General features: G+C 42.4%; 2 protein-coding genes across 3 annotated transcripts; one reads left to right on the top strand and one right to left on the bottom strand.

The window, feature by feature from the left end:
• Positions 1–1350: 1350 nt before the first annotated feature.
• On the bottom strand, positions 1351–16996 carry LOC130166970 (E3 ubiquitin-protein ligase pellino homolog 1-like). Its single transcript, XM_056372844.1, has 7 exons — positions 16784–16996; positions 10071–10228; positions 6307–6436; positions 5912–6013; positions 5346–5543; positions 5061–5249; positions 1351–3455 (listed from the first exon to the last, which is right to left on the bottom strand). The coding sequence occupies exons 2-7, from the start codon at positions 10154–10156 to the stop codon at positions 2877–2879; spliced, it is 1284 nt and encodes a 427-aa protein (XP_056228819.1). The 5' UTR covers positions 10157–10228; positions 16784–16996; the 3' UTR covers positions 1351–2876.
• Positions 16997–18997: 2001 nt separating this feature from the next.
• Positions 18998–24928, top strand: LOC130166922 (equilibrative nucleoside transporter 2-like). Of its 2 annotated transcripts, none has more exons than XM_056372772.1 (13): positions 18998–19087; positions 20269–20316; positions 20409–20490; positions 20609–20760; positions 20858–20997; positions 21123–21257; positions 21865–21962; positions 22235–22310; positions 22409–22497; positions 22667–22775; positions 23000–23085; positions 23216–23412; positions 23944–24928. In XM_056372772.1, exons 2-13 carry the CDS (start codon positions 20279–20281, stop codon positions 24059–24061), a joined length of 1320 nt encoding a protein of 439 aa, XP_056228747.1. In that variant the 5' UTR covers positions 18998–19087; positions 20269–20278; the 3' UTR covers positions 24062–24928. The 2 variants fall into 2 exon arrangements, with proteins under 2 accessions (XP_056228747.1, XP_056228748.1); XM_056372773.1 differs by having other exon boundaries at positions 19003–19087; positions 20228–20316.
• Positions 24929–25697: the final 769 nt, after the last annotated feature.

Below are 25697 nucleotides of genomic sequence, written 5' to 3' on the forward strand. Positions count from 1 at the left end.
GGTCCTCGGTCCCTCGGTCCCTCGGCCCCTCTGTCCTCGGTCCCTCGGCCCCTCTGTCCTCGGTCCTCGGCCCCTCGGTCCTCGGTCCCTCGGTCCCTCGGTCCCTCGGCCCCTCTGTCCTCGGTCCTCGGTCCCTCGGTCCCTCGGCCCCTCTGTCCTCGGTCCTCGGTCCCTCTGTCCTCGGTCCTCGGTCCCTCGGTCCCTCTGTCCTCGGTCCCTCGGCCCCTCTGTCCTCGGTCCTCGGTCCCTCGGTCCCTCGGCCCCTCTCTCCTCGGTCCTCGGTCCCTCGGTCCCTCGGTCCCTCTGTCCTCGGTCCCTCGGTCCCTCGGTCCCTCGGTCCTCGGTCCACTTCTGTTTACTCTCAATAACATGAAACATCACTCAGGGCTTCAACGTCCACTTCCGGCTCCGCTCCAACCATCAGCTCTTAATCACACACTGGAATTAAATGCAGATAAGAGAACACAACAATTAAAGTACTGTTTTCATTGATTGACAATTAAAATTCATTAATTAAATTAAAATTAACAATTAAAGTCCATTTCAAAGTGTCAAACTGTCTGCGCTGGATTATGGAGATATTCTGTATCAGGCTGCCCAACATTACTTCAGCACTACATAACCTTGGATTTTCTTTATTTTCCTTTTTACCCTTTGGAGATTTTAAAACTTAATTATCTGACTAGTTGTGTTATTTCATTTAAAAACCCTCAGGCAGATGCTGTTACCAGATGAACTGTATCTTTGTCAACAAACGGGTTTATTGTCATATTGTGTTTCTGTTTTTATGTTTCTGTTTTGCAGAAGGGATTTCCTCTTTTAGGACAATAAAGATCTGAATTGAAAATACCTACAAAAAAAAACATAACATGACTAATTCATTCATTCATTAATATATTTTGTAATTTATATTGTTGTGTAATATTTCTTCACATTTTTATTGTAAATATTGGAATTTATTGTTACATTTTTCTATTTCTATTTAATCTATCTGAACTGTTTTATCTTTGTTTATATTTCTTTTCTTCTTAATATGTTTGTTGTGATGCACAAAAACACCAAAGCAAATTTCTTGTATGTTGAAAACCTACTTGGAAACAAACCAGATTCTGATTCTGAAATAAAAATCACAATATTTTATAACAGTTCACACATTTCAAACTCTAACAGTTTGGGCAACTCACTGAGTTAAGATTATTTTGTCAAACTAGATGTTCTCTGTGAGAGATGCTGGTAAAATAATATTTTTGATTTTGTTTAAAAGACATAAAATGATCAGCCACACTGCAGGTAAATTGCAGGAGCCTGTTTACAGCTATAAATCCACATTAACAGAGACAGAGCCAAATATCAGCGGTACGCTTTTACTTTTATTATCTGCGGCTGGTACAAAATGTTTGCAGTGCGACCGCACAGCTCTCACTGCAACACAAAACATAGGAATGGTGAAAAAACACAAAGACACTTCCATTATGAAACATGAGATGAGTCAGTGCGGGTCAGCGAACTCATCATCAGCTGTTGGTTTGTTTTGTTGACACTTTCAGTTCTACAGTTCTCCTCCTGCAGGTTTCTGATGCGTCTGAGAGCAGCTGAGGTTTTACTGGTTTGACTGAAGGACATAGTCCACCCCAAAATTTACTTATTAACCAACGCTGGCTGCGTTGGCCTCACGCCTCACGTCCAGACAGATGCTTCTCTGCTCACAGCTCCAAGGCGAGCGGAAGTCAACAAACTAATGGTTTTAGAATTAGACATAGAGCTACTTAAAAAAGGTCATTAAACTCTAAACTGTTCATCATCTCAGGAGCGGGAAATTTGAAGGAAACTACCAGATACATTTCTGTATTTCTCATCACCATGGTGATATGAGGTTTGGCCTCATGGTGGCGCTAGAGGAGAAGTCTGTATTCATCTCCATAACCTCGCGGTAATCTGCTCTGGAGTTTTATTTTAGTGTTTACATATATTTTCTGTGTAAATGTGAGTTTTCATTTTGGGGTGAAATATTCCTTTAAGAGCACTTTGGAGTCGATGCATCATCTAATACCACAGTGTTCGTTCCTCCTGAGACCAGGTGATGTGGTTTATAGTCATGTCAGTAGGAGACTTTTATTTTGGTGGAAAAACATTTCAAATGTTCATTCTAGATGTTTCAAGTCACAGGACAGCAACTGCTAAAGTTTCCCAGACATAGTTTCTTTAAGTTATGATATAAAGCTATGATATATTAAGATCATTAAAATACAGTTAATGTGTCTTCACAGGCAACGACGTAACTGAGGAAGGTCACTTGATTTCAGAAGTTCAGATACAGACAAACAGCTTCCAAATCTACAAACTGGGACACGAGCGCTGGACTCCATGAGGAGCAGTTCAAGTCTGCACTGGTTTACAGAAAGAGACGTTACACGCAAAGAATTACGACGGAGGATTAGGGACACGTTCAGGAACAAAAAGAATCTGAAGAATAAAGTCGTAATATTACAAGAACAAAAGTCATAATGAGAATAAAACCATAATTTGAGTCACAAAGAACCTGAAATTACAACTTTATTCTTGTAATATTATGATTTTATTCTCAGACGTTTTCCCTGGGTGAGGCTCTAATACTCCGTCGTAAAGAATAAATAAGAAAGTTGTAGGCAAATCAAACATCATCAGTTTAACCAGGCAGTTTTTCTGCAGCTGTGTCCAGAGGTGGCGACGCCGCCTGAATCACATGATGTTCAAAAAAGAGCAGAAATCACCTCAATAAATGTTTTTATCTGTAAAATTAAGTTAAATTAAGTTTATTATCAAAATTAAATTACGAAAAATCTAAAAGTAAAAACACATGGTTGTGTCCAGACGTCTGTTGGTGAAGGCGTCAGTCTCTAGTCCAGCGGGCTTTGGAAGATGAGTCTGACGCAGCCGGCGTCTCCGTTCAGCGGCTGGATGCAGAACGGGCAGGCGGCGTGGAAGGCGTGCGTGCCGTGCGGCAGCAGGATCTGACTCCAGTACGCCGTCGTCTTCTCCGAGCAGACGTGACCGCAGGGCGCGAAGGCGTGGGTGGGGGGCTCCGCGTCCACATAGAAGGCCGCCTCGCAGCCCAGCCACAGCGGCACGTAGGGGCCCCGGGCCCGGCACATGGGGCACTCTCTCTCCTGACACTCCGCCTCTACCTCGGGGTCGCGGCGCCCCCCCCAGCTGTGGTAGCCGTGCACGTGGCCGCAGCGCATGTACGCCCAGGGCTGCTTCTCGTCAAGGACGTCTTTGCGGCGCAGGCTGGGGAAGGCCAGCGTGTTGAAGCCCACGGGACACTGCGGCCGCCCGGCGTTCAGCTCCTGCCGCAGCGCCTCCAGGTGTTTGACGGTGGGAGTGTGCGCCAGGCCCTCGGCGGTCCGCCACAGCAGGGTGGCCCCGCACAGGTCGATGAGCGAGCCGTCCACCAGCTCGTTAGACTCGGAGGACACCTGAAGAAGAGATGGGCAGAAGGATGAAGGTCAATGACACCACAACGTGTCTCTACACCGTTTACATTTAGAGGGTCAGAGTGATGATGTCACTTCCTGTAGCAGCTCAGCACAATCTCTCATCAGTCTCCAGTGAAACAGTTTGAGATAAACGGGCTTCTTGATATTTATCAGAATTTAAACTCTTGAGTTCTAATAAAGTTAAATAGAACCTGTTCTACACGTAGAACCACAAACATCATGACGGGTTCTAAAGATTTCTTTGATCATTTTCTTCATAAAGGAAAGAAGGCGTGATACGACGACACAGTCCCAGTCCGGACGAGTGAGCCGCACCTGTAAACCTGTGACTCAGCAGCTTTCCTCCTGCCACACCGACACCAGCTCACTGCATCTGTCGGGCGGCACTGATCTGACTCTCTGCTGAACCGGCTGAAATCTGGAGAAACCTCCGGTAACATTAGTCAGTGTCGATTCACCACATCTGGTTTTACAGCAGCAGCTTCAGCCGGAGGAAATCAGTGACGCACAACTGACTGATACCTGCTCCAACTATATACAACTACTTCACTATTTGACATTTTAATGTGAATTTGAATGAAGTCATTTTACACAACACTCCTGTGATGAGAACAGACTGTTGTTTCCTGTTGACCAGTATGCAGAGCGGGCTGCATGAACCCTGCGTCGGGATTGGTCGTCACTTTCTGACGTTCCTGCCTTTCCACATTCTGGGAAGGAGGAGTGTAAAGGCCGGTCCGGCCAGTCACCCGGGGCGAGCTGGATCAGAGCTTCAGCTGGATCAGAGCTTCAGCTGAATCAGAGCTTCAGCTGGATCAGAGCTTCAGCTGGATCAGAGCTTCAGCTGAATCAGAGCTTCAGCTCGCCACCTCCTGCTGTCAGGAACTTTGTGAGGAACTTGTAGAGGCTGTCGGGGCCAGTTACAGAGTTAGTTAGAGACGAGCTGATTTGCGGTTGTTTCACTAGGAACAAAGCTGCTGCTGCTTCCTGTGGTTCTTTTGTTTTTATTAATAGAGCAGACGCTTCTTTCGTTTCATTTTTAGTTTAGAAAGTGGCAGAAAGGCCCAGTTCCCCTCTTTGAGTTCCCCTCTCACATTGAGTGCACCTTTATTTACTTATTTACCGTCATTGCTGTTTAATAAATTTACATTTCCACCTCCTTCCTCCATGTTGCATCCAGTTCCCCCAAACAATGAGCTGGATGACACACACACACGCACACACACACACACACACACACACACACACACACAAATACCAAATAACCTCAGCTCTCTCTCTCTGGGTTTAATGGTGAATAAACATCAGTAACTGAGTGAAAATGAAAACCACAGAAGAAGAGCTGCTCATCAGCGTCTCTTTGACTCTGATAGGAGGGAAGGTGGTGAGGACAGGTGGATGACACCTGTGCACTGACCCACTGAGACTGACTGTGTCACTGAACAGCTGATGGAGGTCTATGGTGTTCTCCATCATCCATGTATTACCTCTGCTGTTTCAGCTGCTCGTGTGTGTGTGTGTGTGTATGTGTGTGTGTGTGTGTGTGTGTGTGTGTGTGTGTGTGTGTGTGTGTGTGTGACCCACCATCTTGCCTCTCTGCTGGGACGATCTGGTCTCCCGCAGTGTGAAGACGTTGCCGCAGACGGAGATTTCCCTCCACAGGCCGGGTTTGGAGTCCTGGCTGAAGCCGTGGCGCGGGTGCATCACCAGGACGCCGTTGGTGGTCAGTCCGTCCATCTGGCCGTCCTGCATCCTCCACTTGGCTGCCTTCTCCTGTGAAGAAGAAAAGAGTTCACGTTTCTCCACAAAGAAGAAGAACAACAACGTCTGTGTGACGAGCATCGGCGGCGGCGGTCAGGTCGCCCTAACCCCGAGGAAGATGTTCTTGGAGGAGTCGAAGCCCGCAGCGTAGATCCGAGCGGAGTACGGTTGGTTTCTCTGGCAGATGATGCGGCAGGCGAAGCGTGAGATTGTGCTCTGGAACGTCTGACTGTCGGCGGGACCCTGACCCCCAGGAACCATGTCCGTCACCACAAAGTCAATGGGATTCTCTGTAGAGCGCCCGATCTGTCACACACACACACACACACACACACACACACACACACACACACACACACACAGAACAATAAATGACCAATGACAGTGACAACAGACTGGAAAACAAAGATAAGGATAAAGATAACATAATAAAACACTAAAACAGAGGAGATGTATTAGAGTGAGTGAAACCAGAAATAAAGGTAGGGAATAGAATAAAAGGACACGTCAGTAAAACAGCTTAAAATATATAAATAAATAGAAAGATGAATAAATTAAATAAAAAATGAATTAAAAGCCAGACTGAAAAGGTAGATCTCGAGTTACTGATATTCCTCTTTAATAATGTGTTGATAAGGACAAAGTAGAAGAGGATGATTTTACATGATACAGACCTGGAACATGTCTGTGTCGCTGTCGTGGTTGTACTCCACCACCACCGTCTGCGCCCGGGACAGAGTGTATGAAATACTGTGCTGCTCCTTGTTGCTGACGGCCTGAAGAAGAAACACAGGGAGAGATGTTCTGCTACAGGACGACTCCGGGATCAAACACACAACCTCTAACAACTAAATCCCTTTAAACTGGGATCATATTTTACTCTCTGTTCACTGCAGAAACAGAACTGATCAATAATGTTCACCTCAGAGTGTTTCCAGGCCTCCAGTCATTATAGTATAATATTATGGAATATCGGCTCAAGTCTATTTGATAGTCGAACATTAATTTGATCATTTTTCAAGAGTTTTTGGGAGGAACGAGCCACTTCAACGGGTGCGTTGCGCCTCACCTTGGCGGCCTGCGGCGTGCAGGACGTGTGGACGGTGCTGGGCTTCACACCGTTGGCTTTGTTTCTGCGGCACAGAGCGAAGCGGCTCTTCCTCCTCCCCTTGTCGCCGTTGGGCAGAGAGCCGTTACACCTGAACACACACCGTGAGAAATGTCTGTGAAATGACGGTAAGAGAAGATCCACACACACTCCTTAAACTGAACCTTCTTCACACTCATGTCACGTCTCCCTGCGGCGGCACAGTGCTGATGTGGGGGCTGACGCAGTCTAAGCTCCCAGGCAGCTTCGCTTTTTTACGTCTGGAGACAATAATGTGAAGCAAACAAAAGGTCAGAAACCACGGCAGCTACTGCTTTCCTCTCTCTTGAGTCTTGTGGCCTCAGTCAGGAAGTCAGCTGCTTTCTTTACTGTGGTGGAGTTTCTCAACACACTTCTCTGGGTTCACAGTTCTGCTCCTTAAAGACAAAAACAACAAAAGAAAAACTCCCAGAAGTGGGACAAACTCAGTGCTTTTGCAAGTCAGAAGGAAATCTCAGGTCTTGGCCGTGAAGTCACGAGTCAAGACCGACAGACATCAGTCAAGTCCAGGTCCTGACTTTGTGTTTTGCTTCCTAAACACCTCGCTATGTTCAGCAGTACACTATCAACAGATCAATATACAGAAATGACAAATGCTCAGTCATCAAATCGTTCCAGCAGCTAAAACCACAATCTCCTCTTCACATTTCGGTTTCTACACACGTTCTACACTTCGTCAGTTGTGCCTGCTGATCTCTGAGCTGCAGGTGAGACGGCAAATACGTGTAAAACCCACATGTTTCTTTACAGGGAAACTCTGTGGGACAAAAAAAGCTGACGAGCAACGAGCGTTTGATTCAAAAGCAGGAAGTTGTGGTTATGTTGGTTTATAGTTTATCCAGCCGAGCCATCAGGACGCCTTTTTAAACACAACTTTAACTCGCCTGCATTTATTTGCCAAACACCATGAAGAAGCAGTATTCTCACTATTCTGAGCTGTGCAGCATGTGAACAGAGAATCCAGAGAGCTGAGTGTTCATGAAAAGTCAGTTTAGCTGGAGGTTATCTTCAGAGCCAGACTGCTGCCAGCCACAGGTCAAATAAACACTGGAGTTCAGTTCAGAGTCGGGCCATTCTTTTCACTGGATAATGCAAACTTCCTGTGTTTCAGATAAAGTAACGGCCGCCTCCTTTCTTAGACAAACTCAGACCACCCCACTGAACAACCTCTGTTTTCACTAACTACATGGCTCTTTAAAATGAAACCTTACGACCAGAGTAATTGTCGGTTGCAGACTCTCTCAGACTGTTTGAATCCACATGTGGCCACTATAATACAAAAGCAAACAAAAGGTCTGAAGCCACAGCGGCCACAGCTTTCCTGACGTCCCCCGACCTCCCTGAACCACAGCCTCTCTCCTGTGTCCACACTGAATGGCCTTCAGTCAGCCGCGTTCGTTACTGTGGCCCAGTCTTTCAACACACTTCACCGGATGCAGTCGTTAAGTCATCCTGCTGCCAAACCAAACTACTGGACTGGGTTTCAACATGGACATAAATGATGGAAGGCACAGAGGTCAGCTGAAGGGGTTTATCTTATTTATGTGGACAAATTCTTATCTAAACGTGTCAGACAAACAAAGACGTTCAGTTTTATCCGATCAAATCAGATCGAATGCTCAGACCACCAGCAGGGCCTGGGATAAAACCTCAGTACTTGTCTGGTACCAACCGTAACGTGAGTCCAATGTTTCTGATACCAGGAACTGTCAAGTACAAAAAGCTGGCATCTTGTTTGATCATAAAACTCCTGATTTAAACGCAAATTTTTCCAATTTTAGACAATTTTGTGTCAGTAAAGTTCTTGTACGGCGTGACTTGAGACGACATCTAATATCTAAGAACTCTGGCCTCATAGAGAAGCTTCAAACTACTGAAGTCAGTTTCAGTATTTAAAAACATCACACTCATCTGAGCTCGAATCATAAAACTGTGGATAATGTGTCCTGACAGAAATAAAACCTCCATCTTCTTCCCTCTACATGTTGACAAGGCGAGCAGCAGATCAGCATCACAACGTTTTCTTATTATTATTTTTCTCCACTAAAAGAGCAAAATTCAACAAAATCAGTGGGCGGGTCACAAATTCTATCAGCTACTCTTTGACCTGAAGGTGGCGCTGTAACAATAAATCTTACGTTTCACAGGCGTCTCAGAAACAGCGAGCCTCAAGCCCCTTTTCCACTGGTCAAAAACCTGCTAAGTTAACAACGGAAAACGGTTCAATCGTCATTCACACCTGGGTCACACGACTCACCCAGGTGAACCCGCTTCAGAAGAGGTCAATAGGCTTTTATTAGCCTGTCACAAAACCGTAATCTTTATATAATTTATTTAAAAACACCAGATCAGCGATCAATTTTCATCAAAATAAGTCATTTTGAAAAGAATTTGCAATAACTCATCAACCTGAAATTCGAGGTCTCACGAGGTTTCACCATATTTCTCCCTGAAGCACGGTGCTGTTCCCCTGAAGGGGGCGCCGCAAATACACAAAGACATGTCACACAGAACTATAATCTTTATGTAACCAACGTAATCCAAATTAAGTGCAGACTCTGGCCGGATGTCATTAAACATATATCAAAGAATTGACCTTGTCTCGTGTTTTACTTCAACAATTCAAACAGCAGCAGCTTAAAACAAACTGGATGTGCAGCTCAACTCATTCTGAACTGACTCTGAACATTAGTGTGGTGAGACGGCGGCTCCACAGCAGTTATCCCTTTGTTGCTTTATCTATTCAAAGCTGAGCTATCATCATGTAGTTATGTATTTATGAGCAGCGGCTGTTGCATTCATAGAACCATCATCTGTTATTTCAGTCAACCGTCAAAACCTTCTCACATGTGAGAAATGTCCGAACTCATGTTGGTTATTGTCCGTCTTTTGGATGCTTTTCTTTTTCTGCAAGCTGATTCTTGATTATTGTGACAGTCCCTGAAAGCACCGCGACGAGTTTAAACACAGTCCTTTCTCACAACTGAATTACCACACAAGTTTCCTCACAGACAGATAAAGCAGATTAAGCTCTCACTGTGGTGGATTATTTATCTACAGCAAGTTTTCACGTCTGTTGATTTTCATTCCAACTGCAGAATTAATCGAACTATAATCACCAACTTGTGGTTGTTTCTTCAACCAACCAGCCAAGTTACAGGAAATACGGTCATAATCTCTCCTTCCTGAGTTGCATTGTTTGAATAAGAAGTGTTTTTGAAGAACATTATGATGTCATAGTGACCTTTGACCATTTGGTGGTCAGCAGTTATGTGAAATGTTTGAGGGGCTTAAACCAGAGTCACCTCATCATGGTGGTATCTCTCCGCCACTCAGACTAGTTTCAGGTTACATCCCTGTTTATGTGTGAAAATTTCTGTGTGAAGTTTTGAGTTATGGCTAAAAAGACTTTTGTGGGGTCACACTAGCCTTGACCTCTGACCACGAAAATCTAATCAGTTCGTCCTTGAGTCCGAGTGAATTTTTCTGCCATATTTGAAGGAGTTCTGTCAAGGTGTTACTGAGATATCGTGTCCACGAGAATGAGATGGACGTACACACAACCTGAAAACAAAATGGCTGCTGCTCTGACTGTCGCCGGCGTTAAGACATAATAAAAGCAAAACTGTAAAGCTGATGCTCTTAATGACAGACGTCTTCTCGAGCCTCGTGAGTGAACATCTTACCCCAGCACAATGAGCTCTCCATATTTGACCGGTCCTTTGGTGGAGGCGGGGGAGGTGGAGATGTTTTCCTGTCCAAGCGAAAACATCTGTGCGTCTTTCTGAGGGAAGGAGGAAGGGTGAGGATTTTCCCGCTGTCTCCCTCAGAGCGTTTCCATCACCTGCACACACAACCAACACCAGTTTAACAACTTCACACACACACTTCCTGATGGTCAGGAACGATAAATATGTGAGAAGTGAATCATGTTTTTTAAGTTTCACTTTGAATATTTCATTTGAAATTTAAAACCCCTCCTCCGACATTCATACAAACACACGCAGGCTTCAACGCTACATCATGAATTACTACAATACGCCCACACTGTCTTTGTGCTGGGAGCTGGGGGCAGCAGTGGCAGACAATATATGTATTCACCCAAGTACACTGAGTGGGGTTGTTAGGTGTAAAACAGGGTCATTTGCGTCCGTGACGGGGTGACTCACTTAGCAGCACGCTGGGACTGATGTTATAATCCTTTGTACCATGAGGAAAAAAATAACACAAGCCGAGCATTCATTCAGGAGCCCGGGCTCTGATGTCAAAAGGCTGGAGAGGACGCAACATCATCACAAATCTGCAAGTGAGAGGTCGTAACAACGAGCTCCGCTCTGATCAGGCTGATTTATTCATTTATTAGGGTTTGTTCAGGGTTTTAAAGTGTGTTGAAAAAACTCGCAGCAGGGACGATCAGACCTCTCTGACCGAGGAGCAGGAGGGAAAACACCAGAGGAGCTTCACAGGTGTGCAGTTCACCTGTACCACAGGAGGCAGAGAAGTAAAATGGTTTTTGAGTATCTCTGAATAAATGAGTCTGTTGAGAAAATGAAAATGTTGTTTTACTGTTCTGTAGAGTCAATGTCCCTGTGTTGCTGCAGCGAGGCTGGCGCTATAATCTCGTATGTGACTGACTGACTGATCATATTTCATCCACTTCTCAGTGGAGTGCTGAGCCGCAATCAACTGAGCCGCTCTGGTTTCCCTGCTGTTCAGGAACTGCAGGGAAGAAGAGGAGTGCTTCCAATACACTGAGCCTCGCCTCTATTACAACAAATAAACTACTTTGATTGCATGTATCATTATTACTAAAGGAGGCAGAGGAATAACTGAACATAAGACACGCTGAGCAGAAAGAGCAGGAGAGAGAGAGGTCATTGTTAACGAGGCCTCGTACTAACAACTATGACCATCAAACAGACGGAGTTAGACATAAACACCTGCCTAATAAACGTCTCTTACGTTCTGGAGTTGAAGTAAATAAAGACTAATCTATTGTGGATCCAGACGGAGGCTGTGAGCTCATCACAGCTCAGTCTTTGTCTTTCGTTTATGTGTTTGGTGATTTTGACAGACGACATCACAGTTATAAAATCAGGATTTGACCAGAGGAGGTCCAGACATAGGTGTTGTCACAGGTGGCGTTTTCACCACCAAACTGTCTCCTTAACAGCAGCGACTATGAGCTCCCGTTTCCTGACGTCACCACCTTCCTGTCTGCTTACTTCACTTCAGGTTTTTCAACACTTTCCTCACAAAGTTGCTTTGTGAAATTTTAAATAATGTTAAGGTATGAGACACAAATAAATATGACAACAAAAATTTAATTCAACCTTGTTTTGTTTTTTGCCCTAAAGCCATCACACTGACAACGCCATCACTTCTTCCTAGCAGATTTCAACATCTGTCAGTTTGCTATAATTAAGAGCTTCCATCAGATTTCCTTTTGAGTCAATCTGCCACTGGCATTTCTTCATTTACACCTTTTCTGTGACAATATATGAGCTGTGTGGAAATTTGCATCAATCGCAGGTGAGAAAAACCTTCCCAAGCTGTTCCCATCATGGTGAGAAATATTATATATGTTGTGATTCTTGCAAAATTAATACAAAACATTAATTTTCCCCACTGACGAAACAGATTAGCTTCATATTTAGCTAATCCTAAAGTTTTAAATTCAGGTTCTTGAGACCATGTTGATGCTAATGATGGTTACATGGTCAAGAAAACACTAACTTTTATTAATTTATTAGACAAATAAAAGCAGGAATTAGTCTGGACTCAGATGGAGAAAAAGAGTTAAGCTTGCTTTGTGTTACTGAACATGGTGAATAGCAGGTTTAAGCAGGTTTAAGGTTTAAAACACTTGTGGTATGAGATTGACTGTGAAGCTGGTTTACAGCTGGTTGCCTGGTTCCACAGAGACTCCAGATAAAATCAAAACTGATTTGAGTCACAGGAAAAAAACAACATCAAGAGTTCCTTAGTTCGCAGCAGGAAACTGTGAAAGAAACTGTAAGAAGCGTTAGGATGTGGCATATACCAGCTTAACGATGAAGAGATGTTGATGATGATAATCATACTGCTGTGTAACCATGTTTTGAGAAACAAGAGAGCTGAAGTTTCTAAAGCTGATTCTTGCTGCCTCACAACAACTGTCTGATTTCACAGTTTCTGCTGCTTTTTAATATCAGGCAGAATAATGTCTTTTAATCTTCATCACACTTCTGTCAGCTCTTCTCATCTGCATATAACAACAATTCCTAATAATATCATTAATACAATCAGAGCTATTTGTAAGTTTTGCTATAGCTACATACGCAGCGTTAGCATTAACAGCTGTTTACTTACGAGTCTTACCAACAGTTTCGGCCATCATTGCGTTTAGATCATAGGCTGTAAATAAAGATGGACGTAGCCTCTGTGACGTCACCCACAGGTTTCTGAACAGCGGTTTTGAAGCTCAGAGTGAGCTGCACCACCGTTGCCATCTTGACTGACTCCGCCCCTAACTCCCAGCTAATCCAAATATGGGCAAAGAGGAGGGGCGTGTGTGGAGCCAAGACTTCTGTGCATACCGTTTTGTGGCAAGTATATGCTCCTCCACCTGTAACTCAAAGAGGCCACGCCCTCAATTCTCCATAACTTTAGTCCTTAATAAAAAACAGATGAGTTCTATAAACAGGTGTCATGAAGGAGGAAATTAGCTCTAGAGACCAAAACTGTTTTTGTACCAGGCTGTAAACATGTTTATTTCTGCTGTAAAGTTGGACATTTTAACACAGGAGTCTATGGGGACTGACTCACTGTTGGAGCCAGACTCTAGTGGTCATTAGAGGAACTGCAGGTTTTGGTTTTTAAGTGTTGATGCTTAATTTTTACTCTTCAGGGCAGACTGGATGCTACAGTGACTCGGTATCGGAAAGTGACCAGGCGATCCTACCAGCCTGGGGCTAGCTGGTTAGCATGCTATCTTCAGTAGATGAAAAGAACTGAAATAGAAGCAAAACAAAAGGGTTGATTTCCAACTCTGGTTTGATGTCGAACTCGTTTCATTAAACAGCTGTTAATGCTAACGTTAGCAATAGCAAAACTTACAAATAGCTCCTTTAAGCAGTCACTGAAAACCGATTTCCTGTTCTAAACTCTTCAGCCCTGCTGGAAGTGTTAAGTGGGAGATCTGGTGGGTTCAGTGGGTTAAAGTTCAAGATATTTATAGTAACACATATGTATGATGAAAAGAGATGCCCCCCCCCCCCACACCTCCCTGACCGGCCTCGCCCCTCCATCATGACCAGAGTTTATTTCAAAGGCCGTGAATACAGGACCAGTGAAGTGCAGGCGGACAGAGACCCATTCACTGCCTGTAACCGGACACCAGATGAGGAGGATGACTTCTGAAGTGACTTCACTCCTTGGAAACAACCGCTCTGTTGTGCATCTCTTTCCTCTCGTGACGGCGACGCAGCGGCCCGCACGGTCTGACATGGAGGTGAATCACACGTTGCGGCTCAAAGCTGATTTTATCCTTCTCTTGTGACTCAGATCTCATGGTTTCCAATCAGCCTGAACAACACATAGCTCCATGGAGATGAGGTATAGTCATGCTCAGAGATGGGGTTCAGCAGCAATTTATCAAATCTGAATCCTTTCTAATCTCTCATCAAATCTATTCAGTGCAATGTTGACTGTAAAAATAAAAGTTTACTGCAGATTAATAAGCTTCATTTAAGCCTGATAATATTGAATATCAGAATATTTCCCACCATATGTAATATTGTCCTGCTAAAGAGATCCAGTCCTCCGGTACCGTTCACCTCTTAGCAGCCTGAGTAGATGCGCTAACTATATTTGGCTGTTCAGACCTCTGGCTAAAGGTGGGCAGAACTACACTGTAATTACTGTGTATGTTCAGAGTCACAGGACACTTTGTGCTTATATGAATGATAAAGGCACAAGTTGTCAAACTACAGCAGGTGCAACAAAGCTAACAGGAGAGTCTGCACAAACCCACACAGCTCAAATAATCAGAATCACCTGCGTAAGTTTAACTATTATAACATATCAGCATACGAAACGTTTGATTACACATATGTTTTCAAGTTAACAAGTTTATTAATTTACTTATTTAACTTATGAAACTGACATACTGTAAAGCAGTGGTCCTCAACCACCGGGCCGTGGACCGCTAACTGGCTGCACGGACAGGACAAATTAATTCATACTTTTTTTAATCAGTAAAATACAACAATTGCCTGATAATAGACTATTTAAGGGTACTGCGATTAGTCGCCATGTGGCCAGTCACTATTAACCACCATTTGTTACAACCTAAAGTACAAAATAAACCGCCAGATACACACTCGCCAACGTGCAGCCCTAACAAGTGTAATTCCAGCTGTAGGTGTCTCATTGTAGGACTTTGTTATCTCCAGTAGTGACTGACAGACCAGCTCACCAAAAGAGGGCTACACAAGCCCAGTGTGTTTTCACATGAGCCCTGAAGAGGAAATACCCCTCCACCGCCACCAGCGGCCTACACACTCACACACACCTAACCCGCTTCACCATGGCAACAGACAGAGATAAAGAGTGTGCGGCTGCAAAGTGTCAGTGAGCAGCCTGTCAAACACATCACACTGCCTCTATAACAAGGGTGTGTGTGTGTGTGTGTGTGTGTGTGTGTGTTGGGTGAAGGGGGTTAAAGGGGTTAAAAGGTGCTTACGTACACACTAATAATTCAATTATGAGCTGATTGAGGAAACAGTTCCATTGTTGCACCATGTAAATGATTTGAATTTAAATAGATTACTTGAGACGAGTTAGGATCAAAACTTGGGCAGATAATCAGATTAACAACCAGCTGGTTAGTCATCAATCTTTGAATGAAAAGATGTAAAGCTGTGCTGGAGGATTTTAACAAAGATCAGCGTTGTAATAACTCATTGTAATTAGGTTTTAGTAATTTCACATTTTTCATTTTTGCCAATATTAGGTCATGTGTTTTTTTATGCTAAGGGGACATGCCACTCAAATCCTGATGAATGTTGTGATTAATTTTATCCTATTAACAATAGGCACATTATTTATGATGGATATTTCTATGAATAGTTTATGTACTTCTTTTCACAGGGGGTTAATGTTATATTTCTTTTTTTTTTTTTGTGGTTCGTGTCAGCAGAAGTAGTGCCATCTCCACTATGAAAAACAGGAAACCATATATTTATATTGTGATACTTGTTCTTAAAGAGGACTGACAGCTTCCACTGTGACCATCACTTCTGTTCACGCCGCTCTGCTTTAATCCGCCCAGGCGAAACTTTCTCCAGGTTCTAGGTCAGCCATTGCGTGTGGACAAGAGGGTTAACGGTGTCTGTAAGCCTTTAATATGAGCGGACAGTTGGGACAAAAAAAAAAAGGGACAAATTTCAAGTTTTAAACGGGGGGAACAAAAGCAGCGTCTGCGGGGACAGATGCTCTGGTAGGATGGTGCATGCTAATCAGTTTGTGTGGCCAGAACAAAAGAGGCCAGCTGGGCTACACAGACCCGGACAGACCGGCCTGTCATCCACAACCACTGCTGGAGCCCCGTTCAGGAACAATATACTACATATACAGAGGGGTCCAAAAGTCTGAGACCACTTTCCCAGTCACTTGAATGGGATAGTACTTGTACTTGGGATAACATATAATTACTCTGTAACTGGTAAATAGCAAGGAGTATTTTGGGATAATATATTATATACTTTATATATAGCATTTATACTCTCTACAGTGGCTAATTAGCAAACTTAAAATTCAGAATTCACTATCATTATATATATATATATATTATATATATATATATATATATATATATATTATAGTGACACGTTGGGAAGCAAGAAAAACGAAAAAAAAAAGAAAGAAAAACATTTAACAACAGACTAACACATTAAAAGTCACTATAGGTAGATTACAGTGGTACTTATATACGTGTTCTAATAATATAATGCCAAATATAAAGATAGCAAATACCATAAATTATCTTAAACTTAGTGGCAATCACATACAGCGTTAAACCACATAACATTCATGTAAGTACATGAGTGTTATGGGATTTTTTTGAGAGGAAAAAACAAACTTATTTGCCTTTTAAAACATATAATTATGAATGTTTAAATTACAAAAAGTATGAAAAATATCCGGTAACGATGGTAAAACAACTCGCTAGCTAGTAAATGTTGACGTGTATGAATTTCGGTCTGTTAAAAGTTAAGAGCTGAAACAGAAGTTCCTCTGTTAGTTTTTCCATCACGTTATTTAGCATGTTTTTCTGAGGTGAACGCGTTTTTATTGTCGGTAACGTTAATGATAATGAAGATAAAGTGACTTTTTTTTTTAAAAACAACAAACTTACCGAAGTTGAAGTTACTGTTCGCCCTAAAGCCTTTTCATGTCCCGTAAGTCTCCGTTCCGGTTCCTGACGGTTTTAACGGCTCCTCAACAGAAAAATGTTCTTGCTATTTAAAGAGTCTACCGGTAGTTTTAACGAGTTTTCATCGGTAGATGACTAAACGGAGTCAAACCTCAGTGAGGTTTTGCTTCTTCTCTGCACCGAGTCCAACTAAACTGCTGGTCTGGACAAGTCTTCGGTTAAAGCCGTACCTACTTCCGGTAAGCTTTTCAAAATAAAACCAGTAGCTTTAGCATTTGCATTTAAAAACTGACTGATGTTCGGAGCTGGGTGATATTAGTATATGATAATAACAAGTAAAAAATAGTAATGTTGAACTGCCAATGTTTTGTTTGCTCATCCTTTTAGCTTGGTTATGACCAGACTGTGAGAATCACCATAGGCTGAAAAGCGTTGCGTTTGATTTCGACCTTTGGACCTTTAGACAAGGCGTTTAAAGTTAACTAGCCTAACTAGCTTAACTAGTTCACGGCTTAACGATAAAACAGTGTTATTAAGCAGCGGCAAATATATTTCTGTAACTTTCTGGATTAAAATCAAACGATGGAACGTTAAATATATTTTAGTTATAGCTTAATAATGTGCAGCTATTGATCAGATCATATCTCAGTGTTGTATATATATATATATACTCTGGAAAAAATTAAGAGACCACTGCAAATTTTTCTGAAATCAGCATCTGTACATGTATGACAGCCACTCCATTCCAGTGTCTGTTGAATTCCAACACAAGCACACCTCATTCTACTTAATGAGGTATTGATTAGGTGATCACCTGAACCAAATCTTATTTAACAAGGAAAAGTATTTAAACCACTGCTGTGGTCATCACTATCCTCTTGCAATAGGACCAGCTAGATGCCAAAAACGGTGCTAGTAGTACCTCAAAAGCAAGTGGAATCAAAAAAGTAAGTATTGACCATACCAAAAGAGTTGAAAAGAAGAGGGATACAGTGAGCGTCAGGTTGCTTCCATCCTTCAAATTTCTAAGACGGCGGTTCATAAGAACAAGGTCAAGCAGCAGACATTGGGGACAACAAAGCTACAGACTGGCAGAGCGTGAAAATGACTCTCCACTGACCGGGATGACCGTCAACTCATTCAAATGTCACTCAGCAACCATAGGATGACATCAAGTGACCCACAAAAAGAATGGCACTCTGAGGATTGTTTTTTCCAGCAGGACAATGCTCCATGCCACACAGCTAAGTCAATCATGGTGTGGATGAAGGACCACCAGGTCAAGACCCTGTCATGGCCAGCCCAATCTCCAGACCTGAACCCCATTGAAAACCTCTGGAATGTGATCAAGAGGAAGATGGATGGTCACAAGCCATCAATCAAAGCTGAGCTGCTTGAATCTTTGCGCCAGGAGTGGCATAAAGTCACCCAACAGCAAAGTGAAAGACTGGTGGAGAGCAGGCCAAGACGCATGAGAGCTGTGATTGACAATCAGGGTTATTCCACCAAATATTGACTTCTGAACTCTTCCTAAGTTAAAACATTAGTATTACGTTGTTTATAAATGAATATGAACTTCTTTTCTTTGCATTATTTGAGGTCTGAAAACACTGCATCTTTTTTGTTATTTTAACCATTTGTCATTTTCTGCAAGTAAATATTTTAATTTGGAATTTGGGAGAAATTATTGTCAGCAGTTGATAGAATAAAACAAAACTGTTCATTTTACTCAAGCACATACCTATAAATAGTAACATCAGAGAAACTGATCATTTTGCAGTGGTCTCTTAATTTATTCCAGAGCTGTATATATATATATATATGTATAAATAAAAGGAGATGAAAACCATGAGTGCAACAGATAAAAGATAATGTCAGAAGACCCACTCAAGTTGTTAGGGACGCTTTTTTCTATATTGGTTAATAATTGTTTTAATAATCAATCTAAAACAGTATTTTATTCATCACTAATCAATAAATCAGTCTATTGTCCATGTGTTTAATTCAGCCCAATATTAAGTGATTCATTATTTTAATAATTTAAGATAAAGAAATATATCACAACAGTCCTGAGTTTATTTTCAGGAATGTGTTTTTTCCACATGGCCTTGAACGCACCCCTGCAGTGCTTCGTGTTTACAGCGGAGCCCCGCCCCCTCTCCAGACTTCCTGTTACTACACACTGTGGGCGCGCGCGACACTCAAAGTCACTCCCGGCGTTTCATTCATTCAAACTGACCACAGGTCAACCTGCTGGAACCGCGGGAAACCCTCTTCGACTCTCAGGTGAGCTCTCCCTGCCTCGTGTTTATCACTACTACACTATTACTGATAAACCTGGTGATTTTTTATTACACGTTTCCTTCGTGACCGTGTTCTCTGTAGTTTGATAGTCTGTCCAACGTTTAGGCGCGCGAGCGAAAGAAGGCGCGTAAATGAAACATTTCAGGTGAATTAAATGTTATTGGCAGTTTTAGTAGCCAGGTGGACAGTCCGTTAGGCTGCTGTATATATTTTTATTTACAATTCAAACTCAGCGACCACGGGTTGACATTTTATATATTTTTGTGACTTTCACTTTGAGTTCAGAAGCTGCTGCCAAACTTCAGTCAGTTATAGTTACTGAGTTACTGACTCCATGACACAAATACAATCGAATACATTAAATAACAAACGTATGTTGCCTTCACTGTTTGAAGAAGTAGTTCCTGCTCCGCCATGTGGTGATGACGCAAGGTGAGTCATAACAGTAAAAGTCAGACACGTGACAGGAACAGGAACAGGAACAGCACCATAGACACAGTAGAGACTCACCGAGCTGAAATTAATCCTACGCTGCTTAAATAACACTTTTTCATGTTTCCCCATTTAGAAATGGGTGTGATGTCAGGTGTGTGCTTATACACCTGAATACAACTTAAAAGTAATTTAAAGTTCACAGAGTGAAAGTACAGATCCTGCTCAAACTCCAACACAAGTGAAAGTTGTTCTTTCATATTTTTACTTGAGTTAACCTAACAGAGTACTTGATTTTAAAAATACTTATATATTCAAAAGTACTGAAAGCTACTGAATACTCTGACTTTGTAGAAAATGTAGAATAAAAAGCTTGTAAATTTATTGGCATGTCATTTTATTCTATGTTTATTTTCTGGATCGTTTTCCTTTTAATACCCTACTTTTATTTCTGGTTATCTGTTTTATTTCCACTGTATTTCTGGTTTGACTCACTTCCAAACATCTCCTCTCTTTAACTATTTAATTATTTCATCTTTATCGCTCTATCTTTATCTTTGTTTTCCAGTCTTCGGTGTTTCCTCAGTTCCTGTTGTTGTTGTTGTCTTATTTATTTTTTTTACTGACTCAGTGATAAAATGGACTTTAGGTTTATTTTCATATTATTACATGTACAAAACGTTGTTGTAGAAACACATCAACAACAAAGGTTTGTCTGGACTTCTGTGCAGAAACAACAGGATGTGGAACAAGGAGAAGCAGAGTCCGCCTGCCGACCGGTGAGTTTCATGTTTTATAATAAAGTAATAATAGAAAACGCTTTAATAACTAACGACAGTTGATGTGAAAGCTCAGGTGTTTTTCTCCTCAGGGGACATGCCGTCGCCATCATCATCTTCTTACTTGGTTTGGGAACTCTGCTGCCGTGGAACTTCTTCATCACGGCCTCCCAGGTTTCCCGCCCACGCCTTCACCTTCATGTGACACAGAACGAAAGTGTTTGTGCGTCCTGTGGAAACACTTTGGTTTTTTAAATCAAACTTTATTTTCTTCTTTTTCTTCCTCTTTAAGTATTTTAACGGACGCCTCATGGTTGCAAACGCCACCTCTAACGCCACGTCAGGCGGCGCCACTAAAGATTACAACTATGACAGCTGGATGGCTTTGCTTTCCCAGCTGCCCCTGCTGCTCTTCACGCTGCTCAACTCTTTCCTGTATCAGTGGTCAGTTAATCACAACTTTATTTAAACAATAAAACACGAACAAACTTTTTTCTGGTTGATGATGAATATGTTTTTTCTTCCTGTCTTCTCGCTGCAGGGTGAAGGAACGCATCCGTGTGGCCTTCAGCCTGATCTTCATCTTCCTCCTCTTCTCCCTCACTGCCGCTCTGGTCGAGGTCAACATGCAGCCAGACACCTTCTTCTCCGTCACCATGGCAACCGTCTGGTTCATCAACAGTGAGTCCGTACACAGATTATCGTGTGATCCCCTCTGATGACGTTCCTCTTTGAGCTGAAGGGGTCCAGCGTCTGTTACGATAATGATGATGTTAATCATAAGGAATGTGTTTGTGCGTGTGCAGTGTTTGGCGCCGTGCTGCAGAGCGGTCTGTTCGGCGTGGTCGGCCTGTTCCCTCCTCGTTACAGCACTCTGTTCATGAGCGGTCAGGGTCTGGCCGGGATCTTCGCCGCCATCGCCATGCTCTGCTCCATCCTCAGTGAGTACCAGCCCGACCTCGCCCCGCTGCGACCGCGCTCAAATGTTCCGAACCAACATTTCAACAAACCTTCAGCATCCTTCTTAATTCTAAAGATGCACGTGGTTAAATAGTGAACACAGTTAGTGACGGGAGAAGATTAGGGAACCGTGAACTTTAATCTCAGAATTATGAAAATCATATAAAAAATAATAATAATGTTTTCTAGAAAGTCAGAATTCTCCGGGAAAAAATTCAGATCATAATGTGATTTATTTATTTTTTTTTTCCCACAGTAGAGCAACATGTGAATTTTTTTTTTTTAATAGATAAATAATTAATTTTTTTTAAAATTTTTTTAGAAAGTCAGAATTCTGAGAAAAAAGTCAGAATTATAAAAAAATAAATAAATAATGGCCTTAATCCTCTTCCTCAGATTTACACACTTTTTCAGACACGCTCACGAAGAACAAGTCTGGCAGGATAAGTCATTTAATTAAATATGTCAGGAAATGAATGAATAGCATTTAAATTACATTTAGAGACAAACTAACTCTGAATATCAGGGAGCGTCTCTGTGTTGATTCTGTCGGAGGGAAAACGAGCTGAGGCGTCTCCTCTCCTGCAGGTAACGCAGACAGAAACTCGGCAGCGCTGGGATACTTCATCACTCCCTGTGTGGCCACTCTGGGGACTCTGCTCTGCTACCTGCTGCTGCCACACCTGGTGAGGACACGGCACACACACCTATCGAAACAACAGGAAGTGATCAGAGTGAATCTGATGTATAATTTAATATAAACCTAAATTTGTCTTTTGGAAATAAACGTGTCGCTGCTGCAGCTGCTAACTCGGCCTCCACAACTGAAATATTAAAACTACCAGTTACCAGCTTTTTCTTTTCTATAAATTAGATTTTATTCTACTTGGAATTAAACTTTGAAGAAATGAACCAAAACTTTCCACATGTTTTATCTTTTATTCATTCTGCTCGGCAGGAGTTCGCTCGTTTCTACCTGAACAGGAGTCGGTCTGATAAAGTGGACACGTCGAAGGAACTCCTCAGCAGCACAGGTCGGTTTCCAGTCAGCTGATTTCAGCCAAAAGATTCAATTAAAACGAAATAAATAAAACTAAGAGACTGACTTGTTCATGTTCTTTTCTTTTTGAAGAGAAAAAAGATCTGGAAGCCAAAGGGAAGTTCGTCGGTGAGTCAGAGGAGAGTCAGGAGCGCTCGTCTGTCCTCGCCGTCTTCAAAAAGGTGAAACTTCATGACGACTCCTGACTGATTTAAAGAGAATGAATCTATATTTGTGGATCTGGGCTTCAGTCCATCAGACAAGGATTTCCATCAAACAGAAAACAGCTGCTCTGTTGTTGCTGCAGCAAAGAGTTGTGGCTCGTTAATGAAACCCTCCTGTGTGTCGCAGATCTGGATGATGGCTCTGTGTGTGACGTGTGTGTTTGCCGTCACCCTGTCGGTGTTTCCCGTCATCACAGTCCGAGTGCAGACCGTCTACAAGGACAACGAAGCCTGGAGTGAGACTACACACCATTTTTTGGGGGGAGGGGGGCTTATGGGAAATGTAGTAGAGGACAGCAGCTCACAAACAGAAACCAAACTGCTTTTGTTTTGAAAATCAGAAACAGTAACTTCATTAAAGTGATGTGATATTAGTCACTCACTCCTCTCTCTCTCTCTCTCTCTCTGTCTGTCTGTCTGTCTCTCTCTCTCTCTCTCTCTCTCTCTCTCTCTCTAACAGAACAAGTGTTCACCTGTGTTTGCTGCTTCATCGTTTTCAACACCATGGACCTGGTCGGTCGCAGCGCCCCGTCTCTCGTCCAGTGGGTGAGTCAGCAGCTGGAAAAGACTTGTTTTTTTTCTGAAATTGGTTTATTCATAAAAAAATAAATAAAGCTGAGTCTTTGTCGTCAAAATAAGATTCTGGTTTCTAAACGAGCCACTACTGATGTTGCAGCCGTCGAAGGAGAGCCGCCTGTTTCCCGTGGCCGTGCTGTCGCGTCTGGTCTTCATCCCTCTGCTCATGCTGTGTAACGTGGAGAACCCCAGACTCACCGTCCTCTTCACTCACGACTGCGCCTTCGTCACCATCATGGCTCTCTTCTCCTTCTCCAACGGATACCTGGCGAGCCTCTGCATGGCCTACGCTCCACAGTGAGTCTTGCCTTTTTTAGAGTCACTATAACATCGCCTGCTAATGTGTGAAACATTAGCAATGAACTCAAAGCACAGCTGAGTGATAAATGCATCTTAGACCAGTGGTTCAGAACCAAACGCTGCTCAGAACACTTTTTATTTTAATGATAACGACTGAACATTCAGGACTCCCCGTCCGTCTCTTGACTTTCCTTTTATTTCCTCTTGCTGGCCAGTGCTTTACATTACAGAACCTGTGGAGGCCTAAAGCTGCCATTAGAATAAATACATACATGATTAAATGACTAAATAAATAATAGTTTACGTGTGTGCTGCAGTGGTTTGGTTATACAAATATACTGTGGTGGCGACACAGTGTGTGAAAAGTCTAGCTCCATTTCCTGTTCATGAGACGGGCGTTTCCAAATGTCCTCACTTTGTTTTGTTTTTTGAACGTGATAATTCTTGAGGATGACAGAAGTCGCCTCAGTCTGGATGGTCAGCTGAAACTCATTGTGCTGGTTGTAACGGTGTGTGTCTGTCCGTCAGGTTGGTGCGGTACAAGGACTGTGAGACGGCCGGTTCTCTGATGACCTTCTTCCTGGTCCTGGGTCTCGCTGTGGGAGCGTCTTTCTCCTTCCTACTGGGAAAACTGGTGACGGCTTGACCTCACGAAACTTTTACTGATCCTCGTTAGGAAACTTTGGTCACTAGCAAAAAAAAAAGTGAAACACCACGTGTGACTGAAGTAATATCTCTTAAAAGAAAAAAAAATGAACCAGAGTAAGAACACTTTGTATAAAGACTTTTATTTTGTTAACACATTCAGAAACATATCTGCATTTTTGCAAACTTTATTTTTAGTCCAAATACTGGTGAGAAAAAGGACAGAAACCTTCACAGAGTAATTTCATTGAAAAGCGTGTGGAGCAACCTCAGTGTATTTTTAAGTAAACTGTTCATGGATTATTGAAGGGAAAGTTTATTAGTTTGTATTTCTCTGCAGCTATTATCAGTTTTATTTAAAGTCTTTTTATTTTTATGACAAATTATTTATATGTGCTTTTTTTTGTTGATATATTGATCAACTTAAATCACATATAAATCATGTAACTGTATCCCTGCTTTTATTGTGAAGACGTGACCATTTCAAAAGCAGCACAGGATTTCCAGTCGACACCGTTTCGTCCTCACAGCTGTCACAGCTAAAATCAACCATTTTCTCCTTTGGTGCCTTGCTTTATGACGGCACTGCTTACATCACAGCGACACAGCGCTCCTATTGGCTGTAAAGGAAGCTGTGTTGCTGGCTGACAGGTCAACAGATTAACAGAAGCCTCACACTGAATTTATACTTCATGTTACTGTTTTTAAAAATTATTTTTATTGTAATTTATCTTGTTTTGTGTTATGAACTGTTTTTTATATTGACTTTTTTTATATTATCTTTTTATATCATACTGTTGTGCCTGTTTGTATTGATTCTGTATCAGTTTGTTTTTATACCTGAAAACATCTTTATTACTTGCTTGTATATGTGTGTTTTTGTACCTTTTTTTAAATAATATGGCAGTACTCCAGTCTAACAGCAGGGGGCAGCAGAGTCTAGTCTGATGAGTAAGAGAAGATGAAGAGTTCGACCAATCACAGCGCTGGGTTCAAATGGGAAGCGGGAAAACCATGGACTGTATAAAAATGGACGTCGACTCCGGGTCTGGAAAACGAAGCCAATGCGGAAGTGCCTTAAACTTGCTTTCTATCGAATGACCATCAGGGGGCGACTCCACTGGTTGCAAAGAGTCCGATTGTATTGAATTCTATGGGGAAATGACCGCACTGACCCTGAGTCTGTAGTTTGAAGTTTGCTTCAATACAACATGATGTTCATTTTTCAAATTATGGTCCTATTTAAAAGATAATAGACGTTAAAGCAGAGTGGGTTTATGGACAAGGACCTATAACTCAGCAGACTTCATTTCTCTCTCTTATTGACGACACTAAACATCTGCAAACGGAAATATATCTTTGGAGGTTTCGTCTCTCTCCATTTATTTAACCAACCAACAATGTTACAACTCGAAACGGGGAGAGAGAGAGAGAGAGACGGAACAATTCCAATTAACAATAGGAAACATGACTGATTATTTAGATAATGCAGCTCACAGCTCAGAAATAGATCTATATAACTTTGGGGCTTTTACAGCTTGAGACGGCAGGTTTGGAGTTGAACACTTTAAAAAAAAATGTCACTATATCGCAGTGAAGCGGTCAGTTCCTTTTCGAAAGACAGCAGTGACAAAGAG

Source organism: Seriola aureovittata, chromosome 3 (genome assembly GCF_021018895.1).
Source record: "Seriola aureovittata isolate HTS-2021-v1 ecotype China chromosome 3, ASM2101889v1, whole genome shotgun sequence".
In the NCBI taxonomy this organism is placed as follows: Eukaryota; Metazoa; Chordata; class Actinopteri; order Carangiformes; family Carangidae; genus Seriola; species Seriola aureovittata.

Bases quoted from the DNA above. Each gene is read 5' to 3' on its own strand.
- LOC130166922 (XM_056372772.1), top strand. From the start codon at position 20,279: ATGTGGAACAAGGAGAAGCAGAGTCCGCCTGCCGACCG. The intron at 22,311-22,408 runs GTCGGTTTCCAG...TTCTTTTTGAAG, and splicing joins GGAACTCCTCAGCAGCACAG to AGAAAAAAGATCTGGAAGCC. The intron at 23,086-23,215 runs GTGAGTCAGCAG...CTGATGTTGCAG, and splicing joins CCCCGTCTCTCGTCCAGTGG to CCGTCGAAGGAGAGCCGCCT.
- LOC130166970 (XM_056372844.1), bottom strand. From the start codon at position 10,156: ATGTTTTCGCTTGGACAGGAAAACATCTCCACCTCCCCCGCCTCCACC. The intron at 6,014-6,306 runs GTGAGGCGCAAC...TTTCTTCTTCAG, and splicing joins GCACGCCGCAGGCCGCCAAG to GCCGTCAGCAACAAGGAGCA. The intron at 3,456-5,060 runs GTGGGTCACACA...TCTCTTCTTCAG, and splicing joins CCCAGCAGAGAGGCAAGATG to GTGTCCTCCGAGTCTAACGA.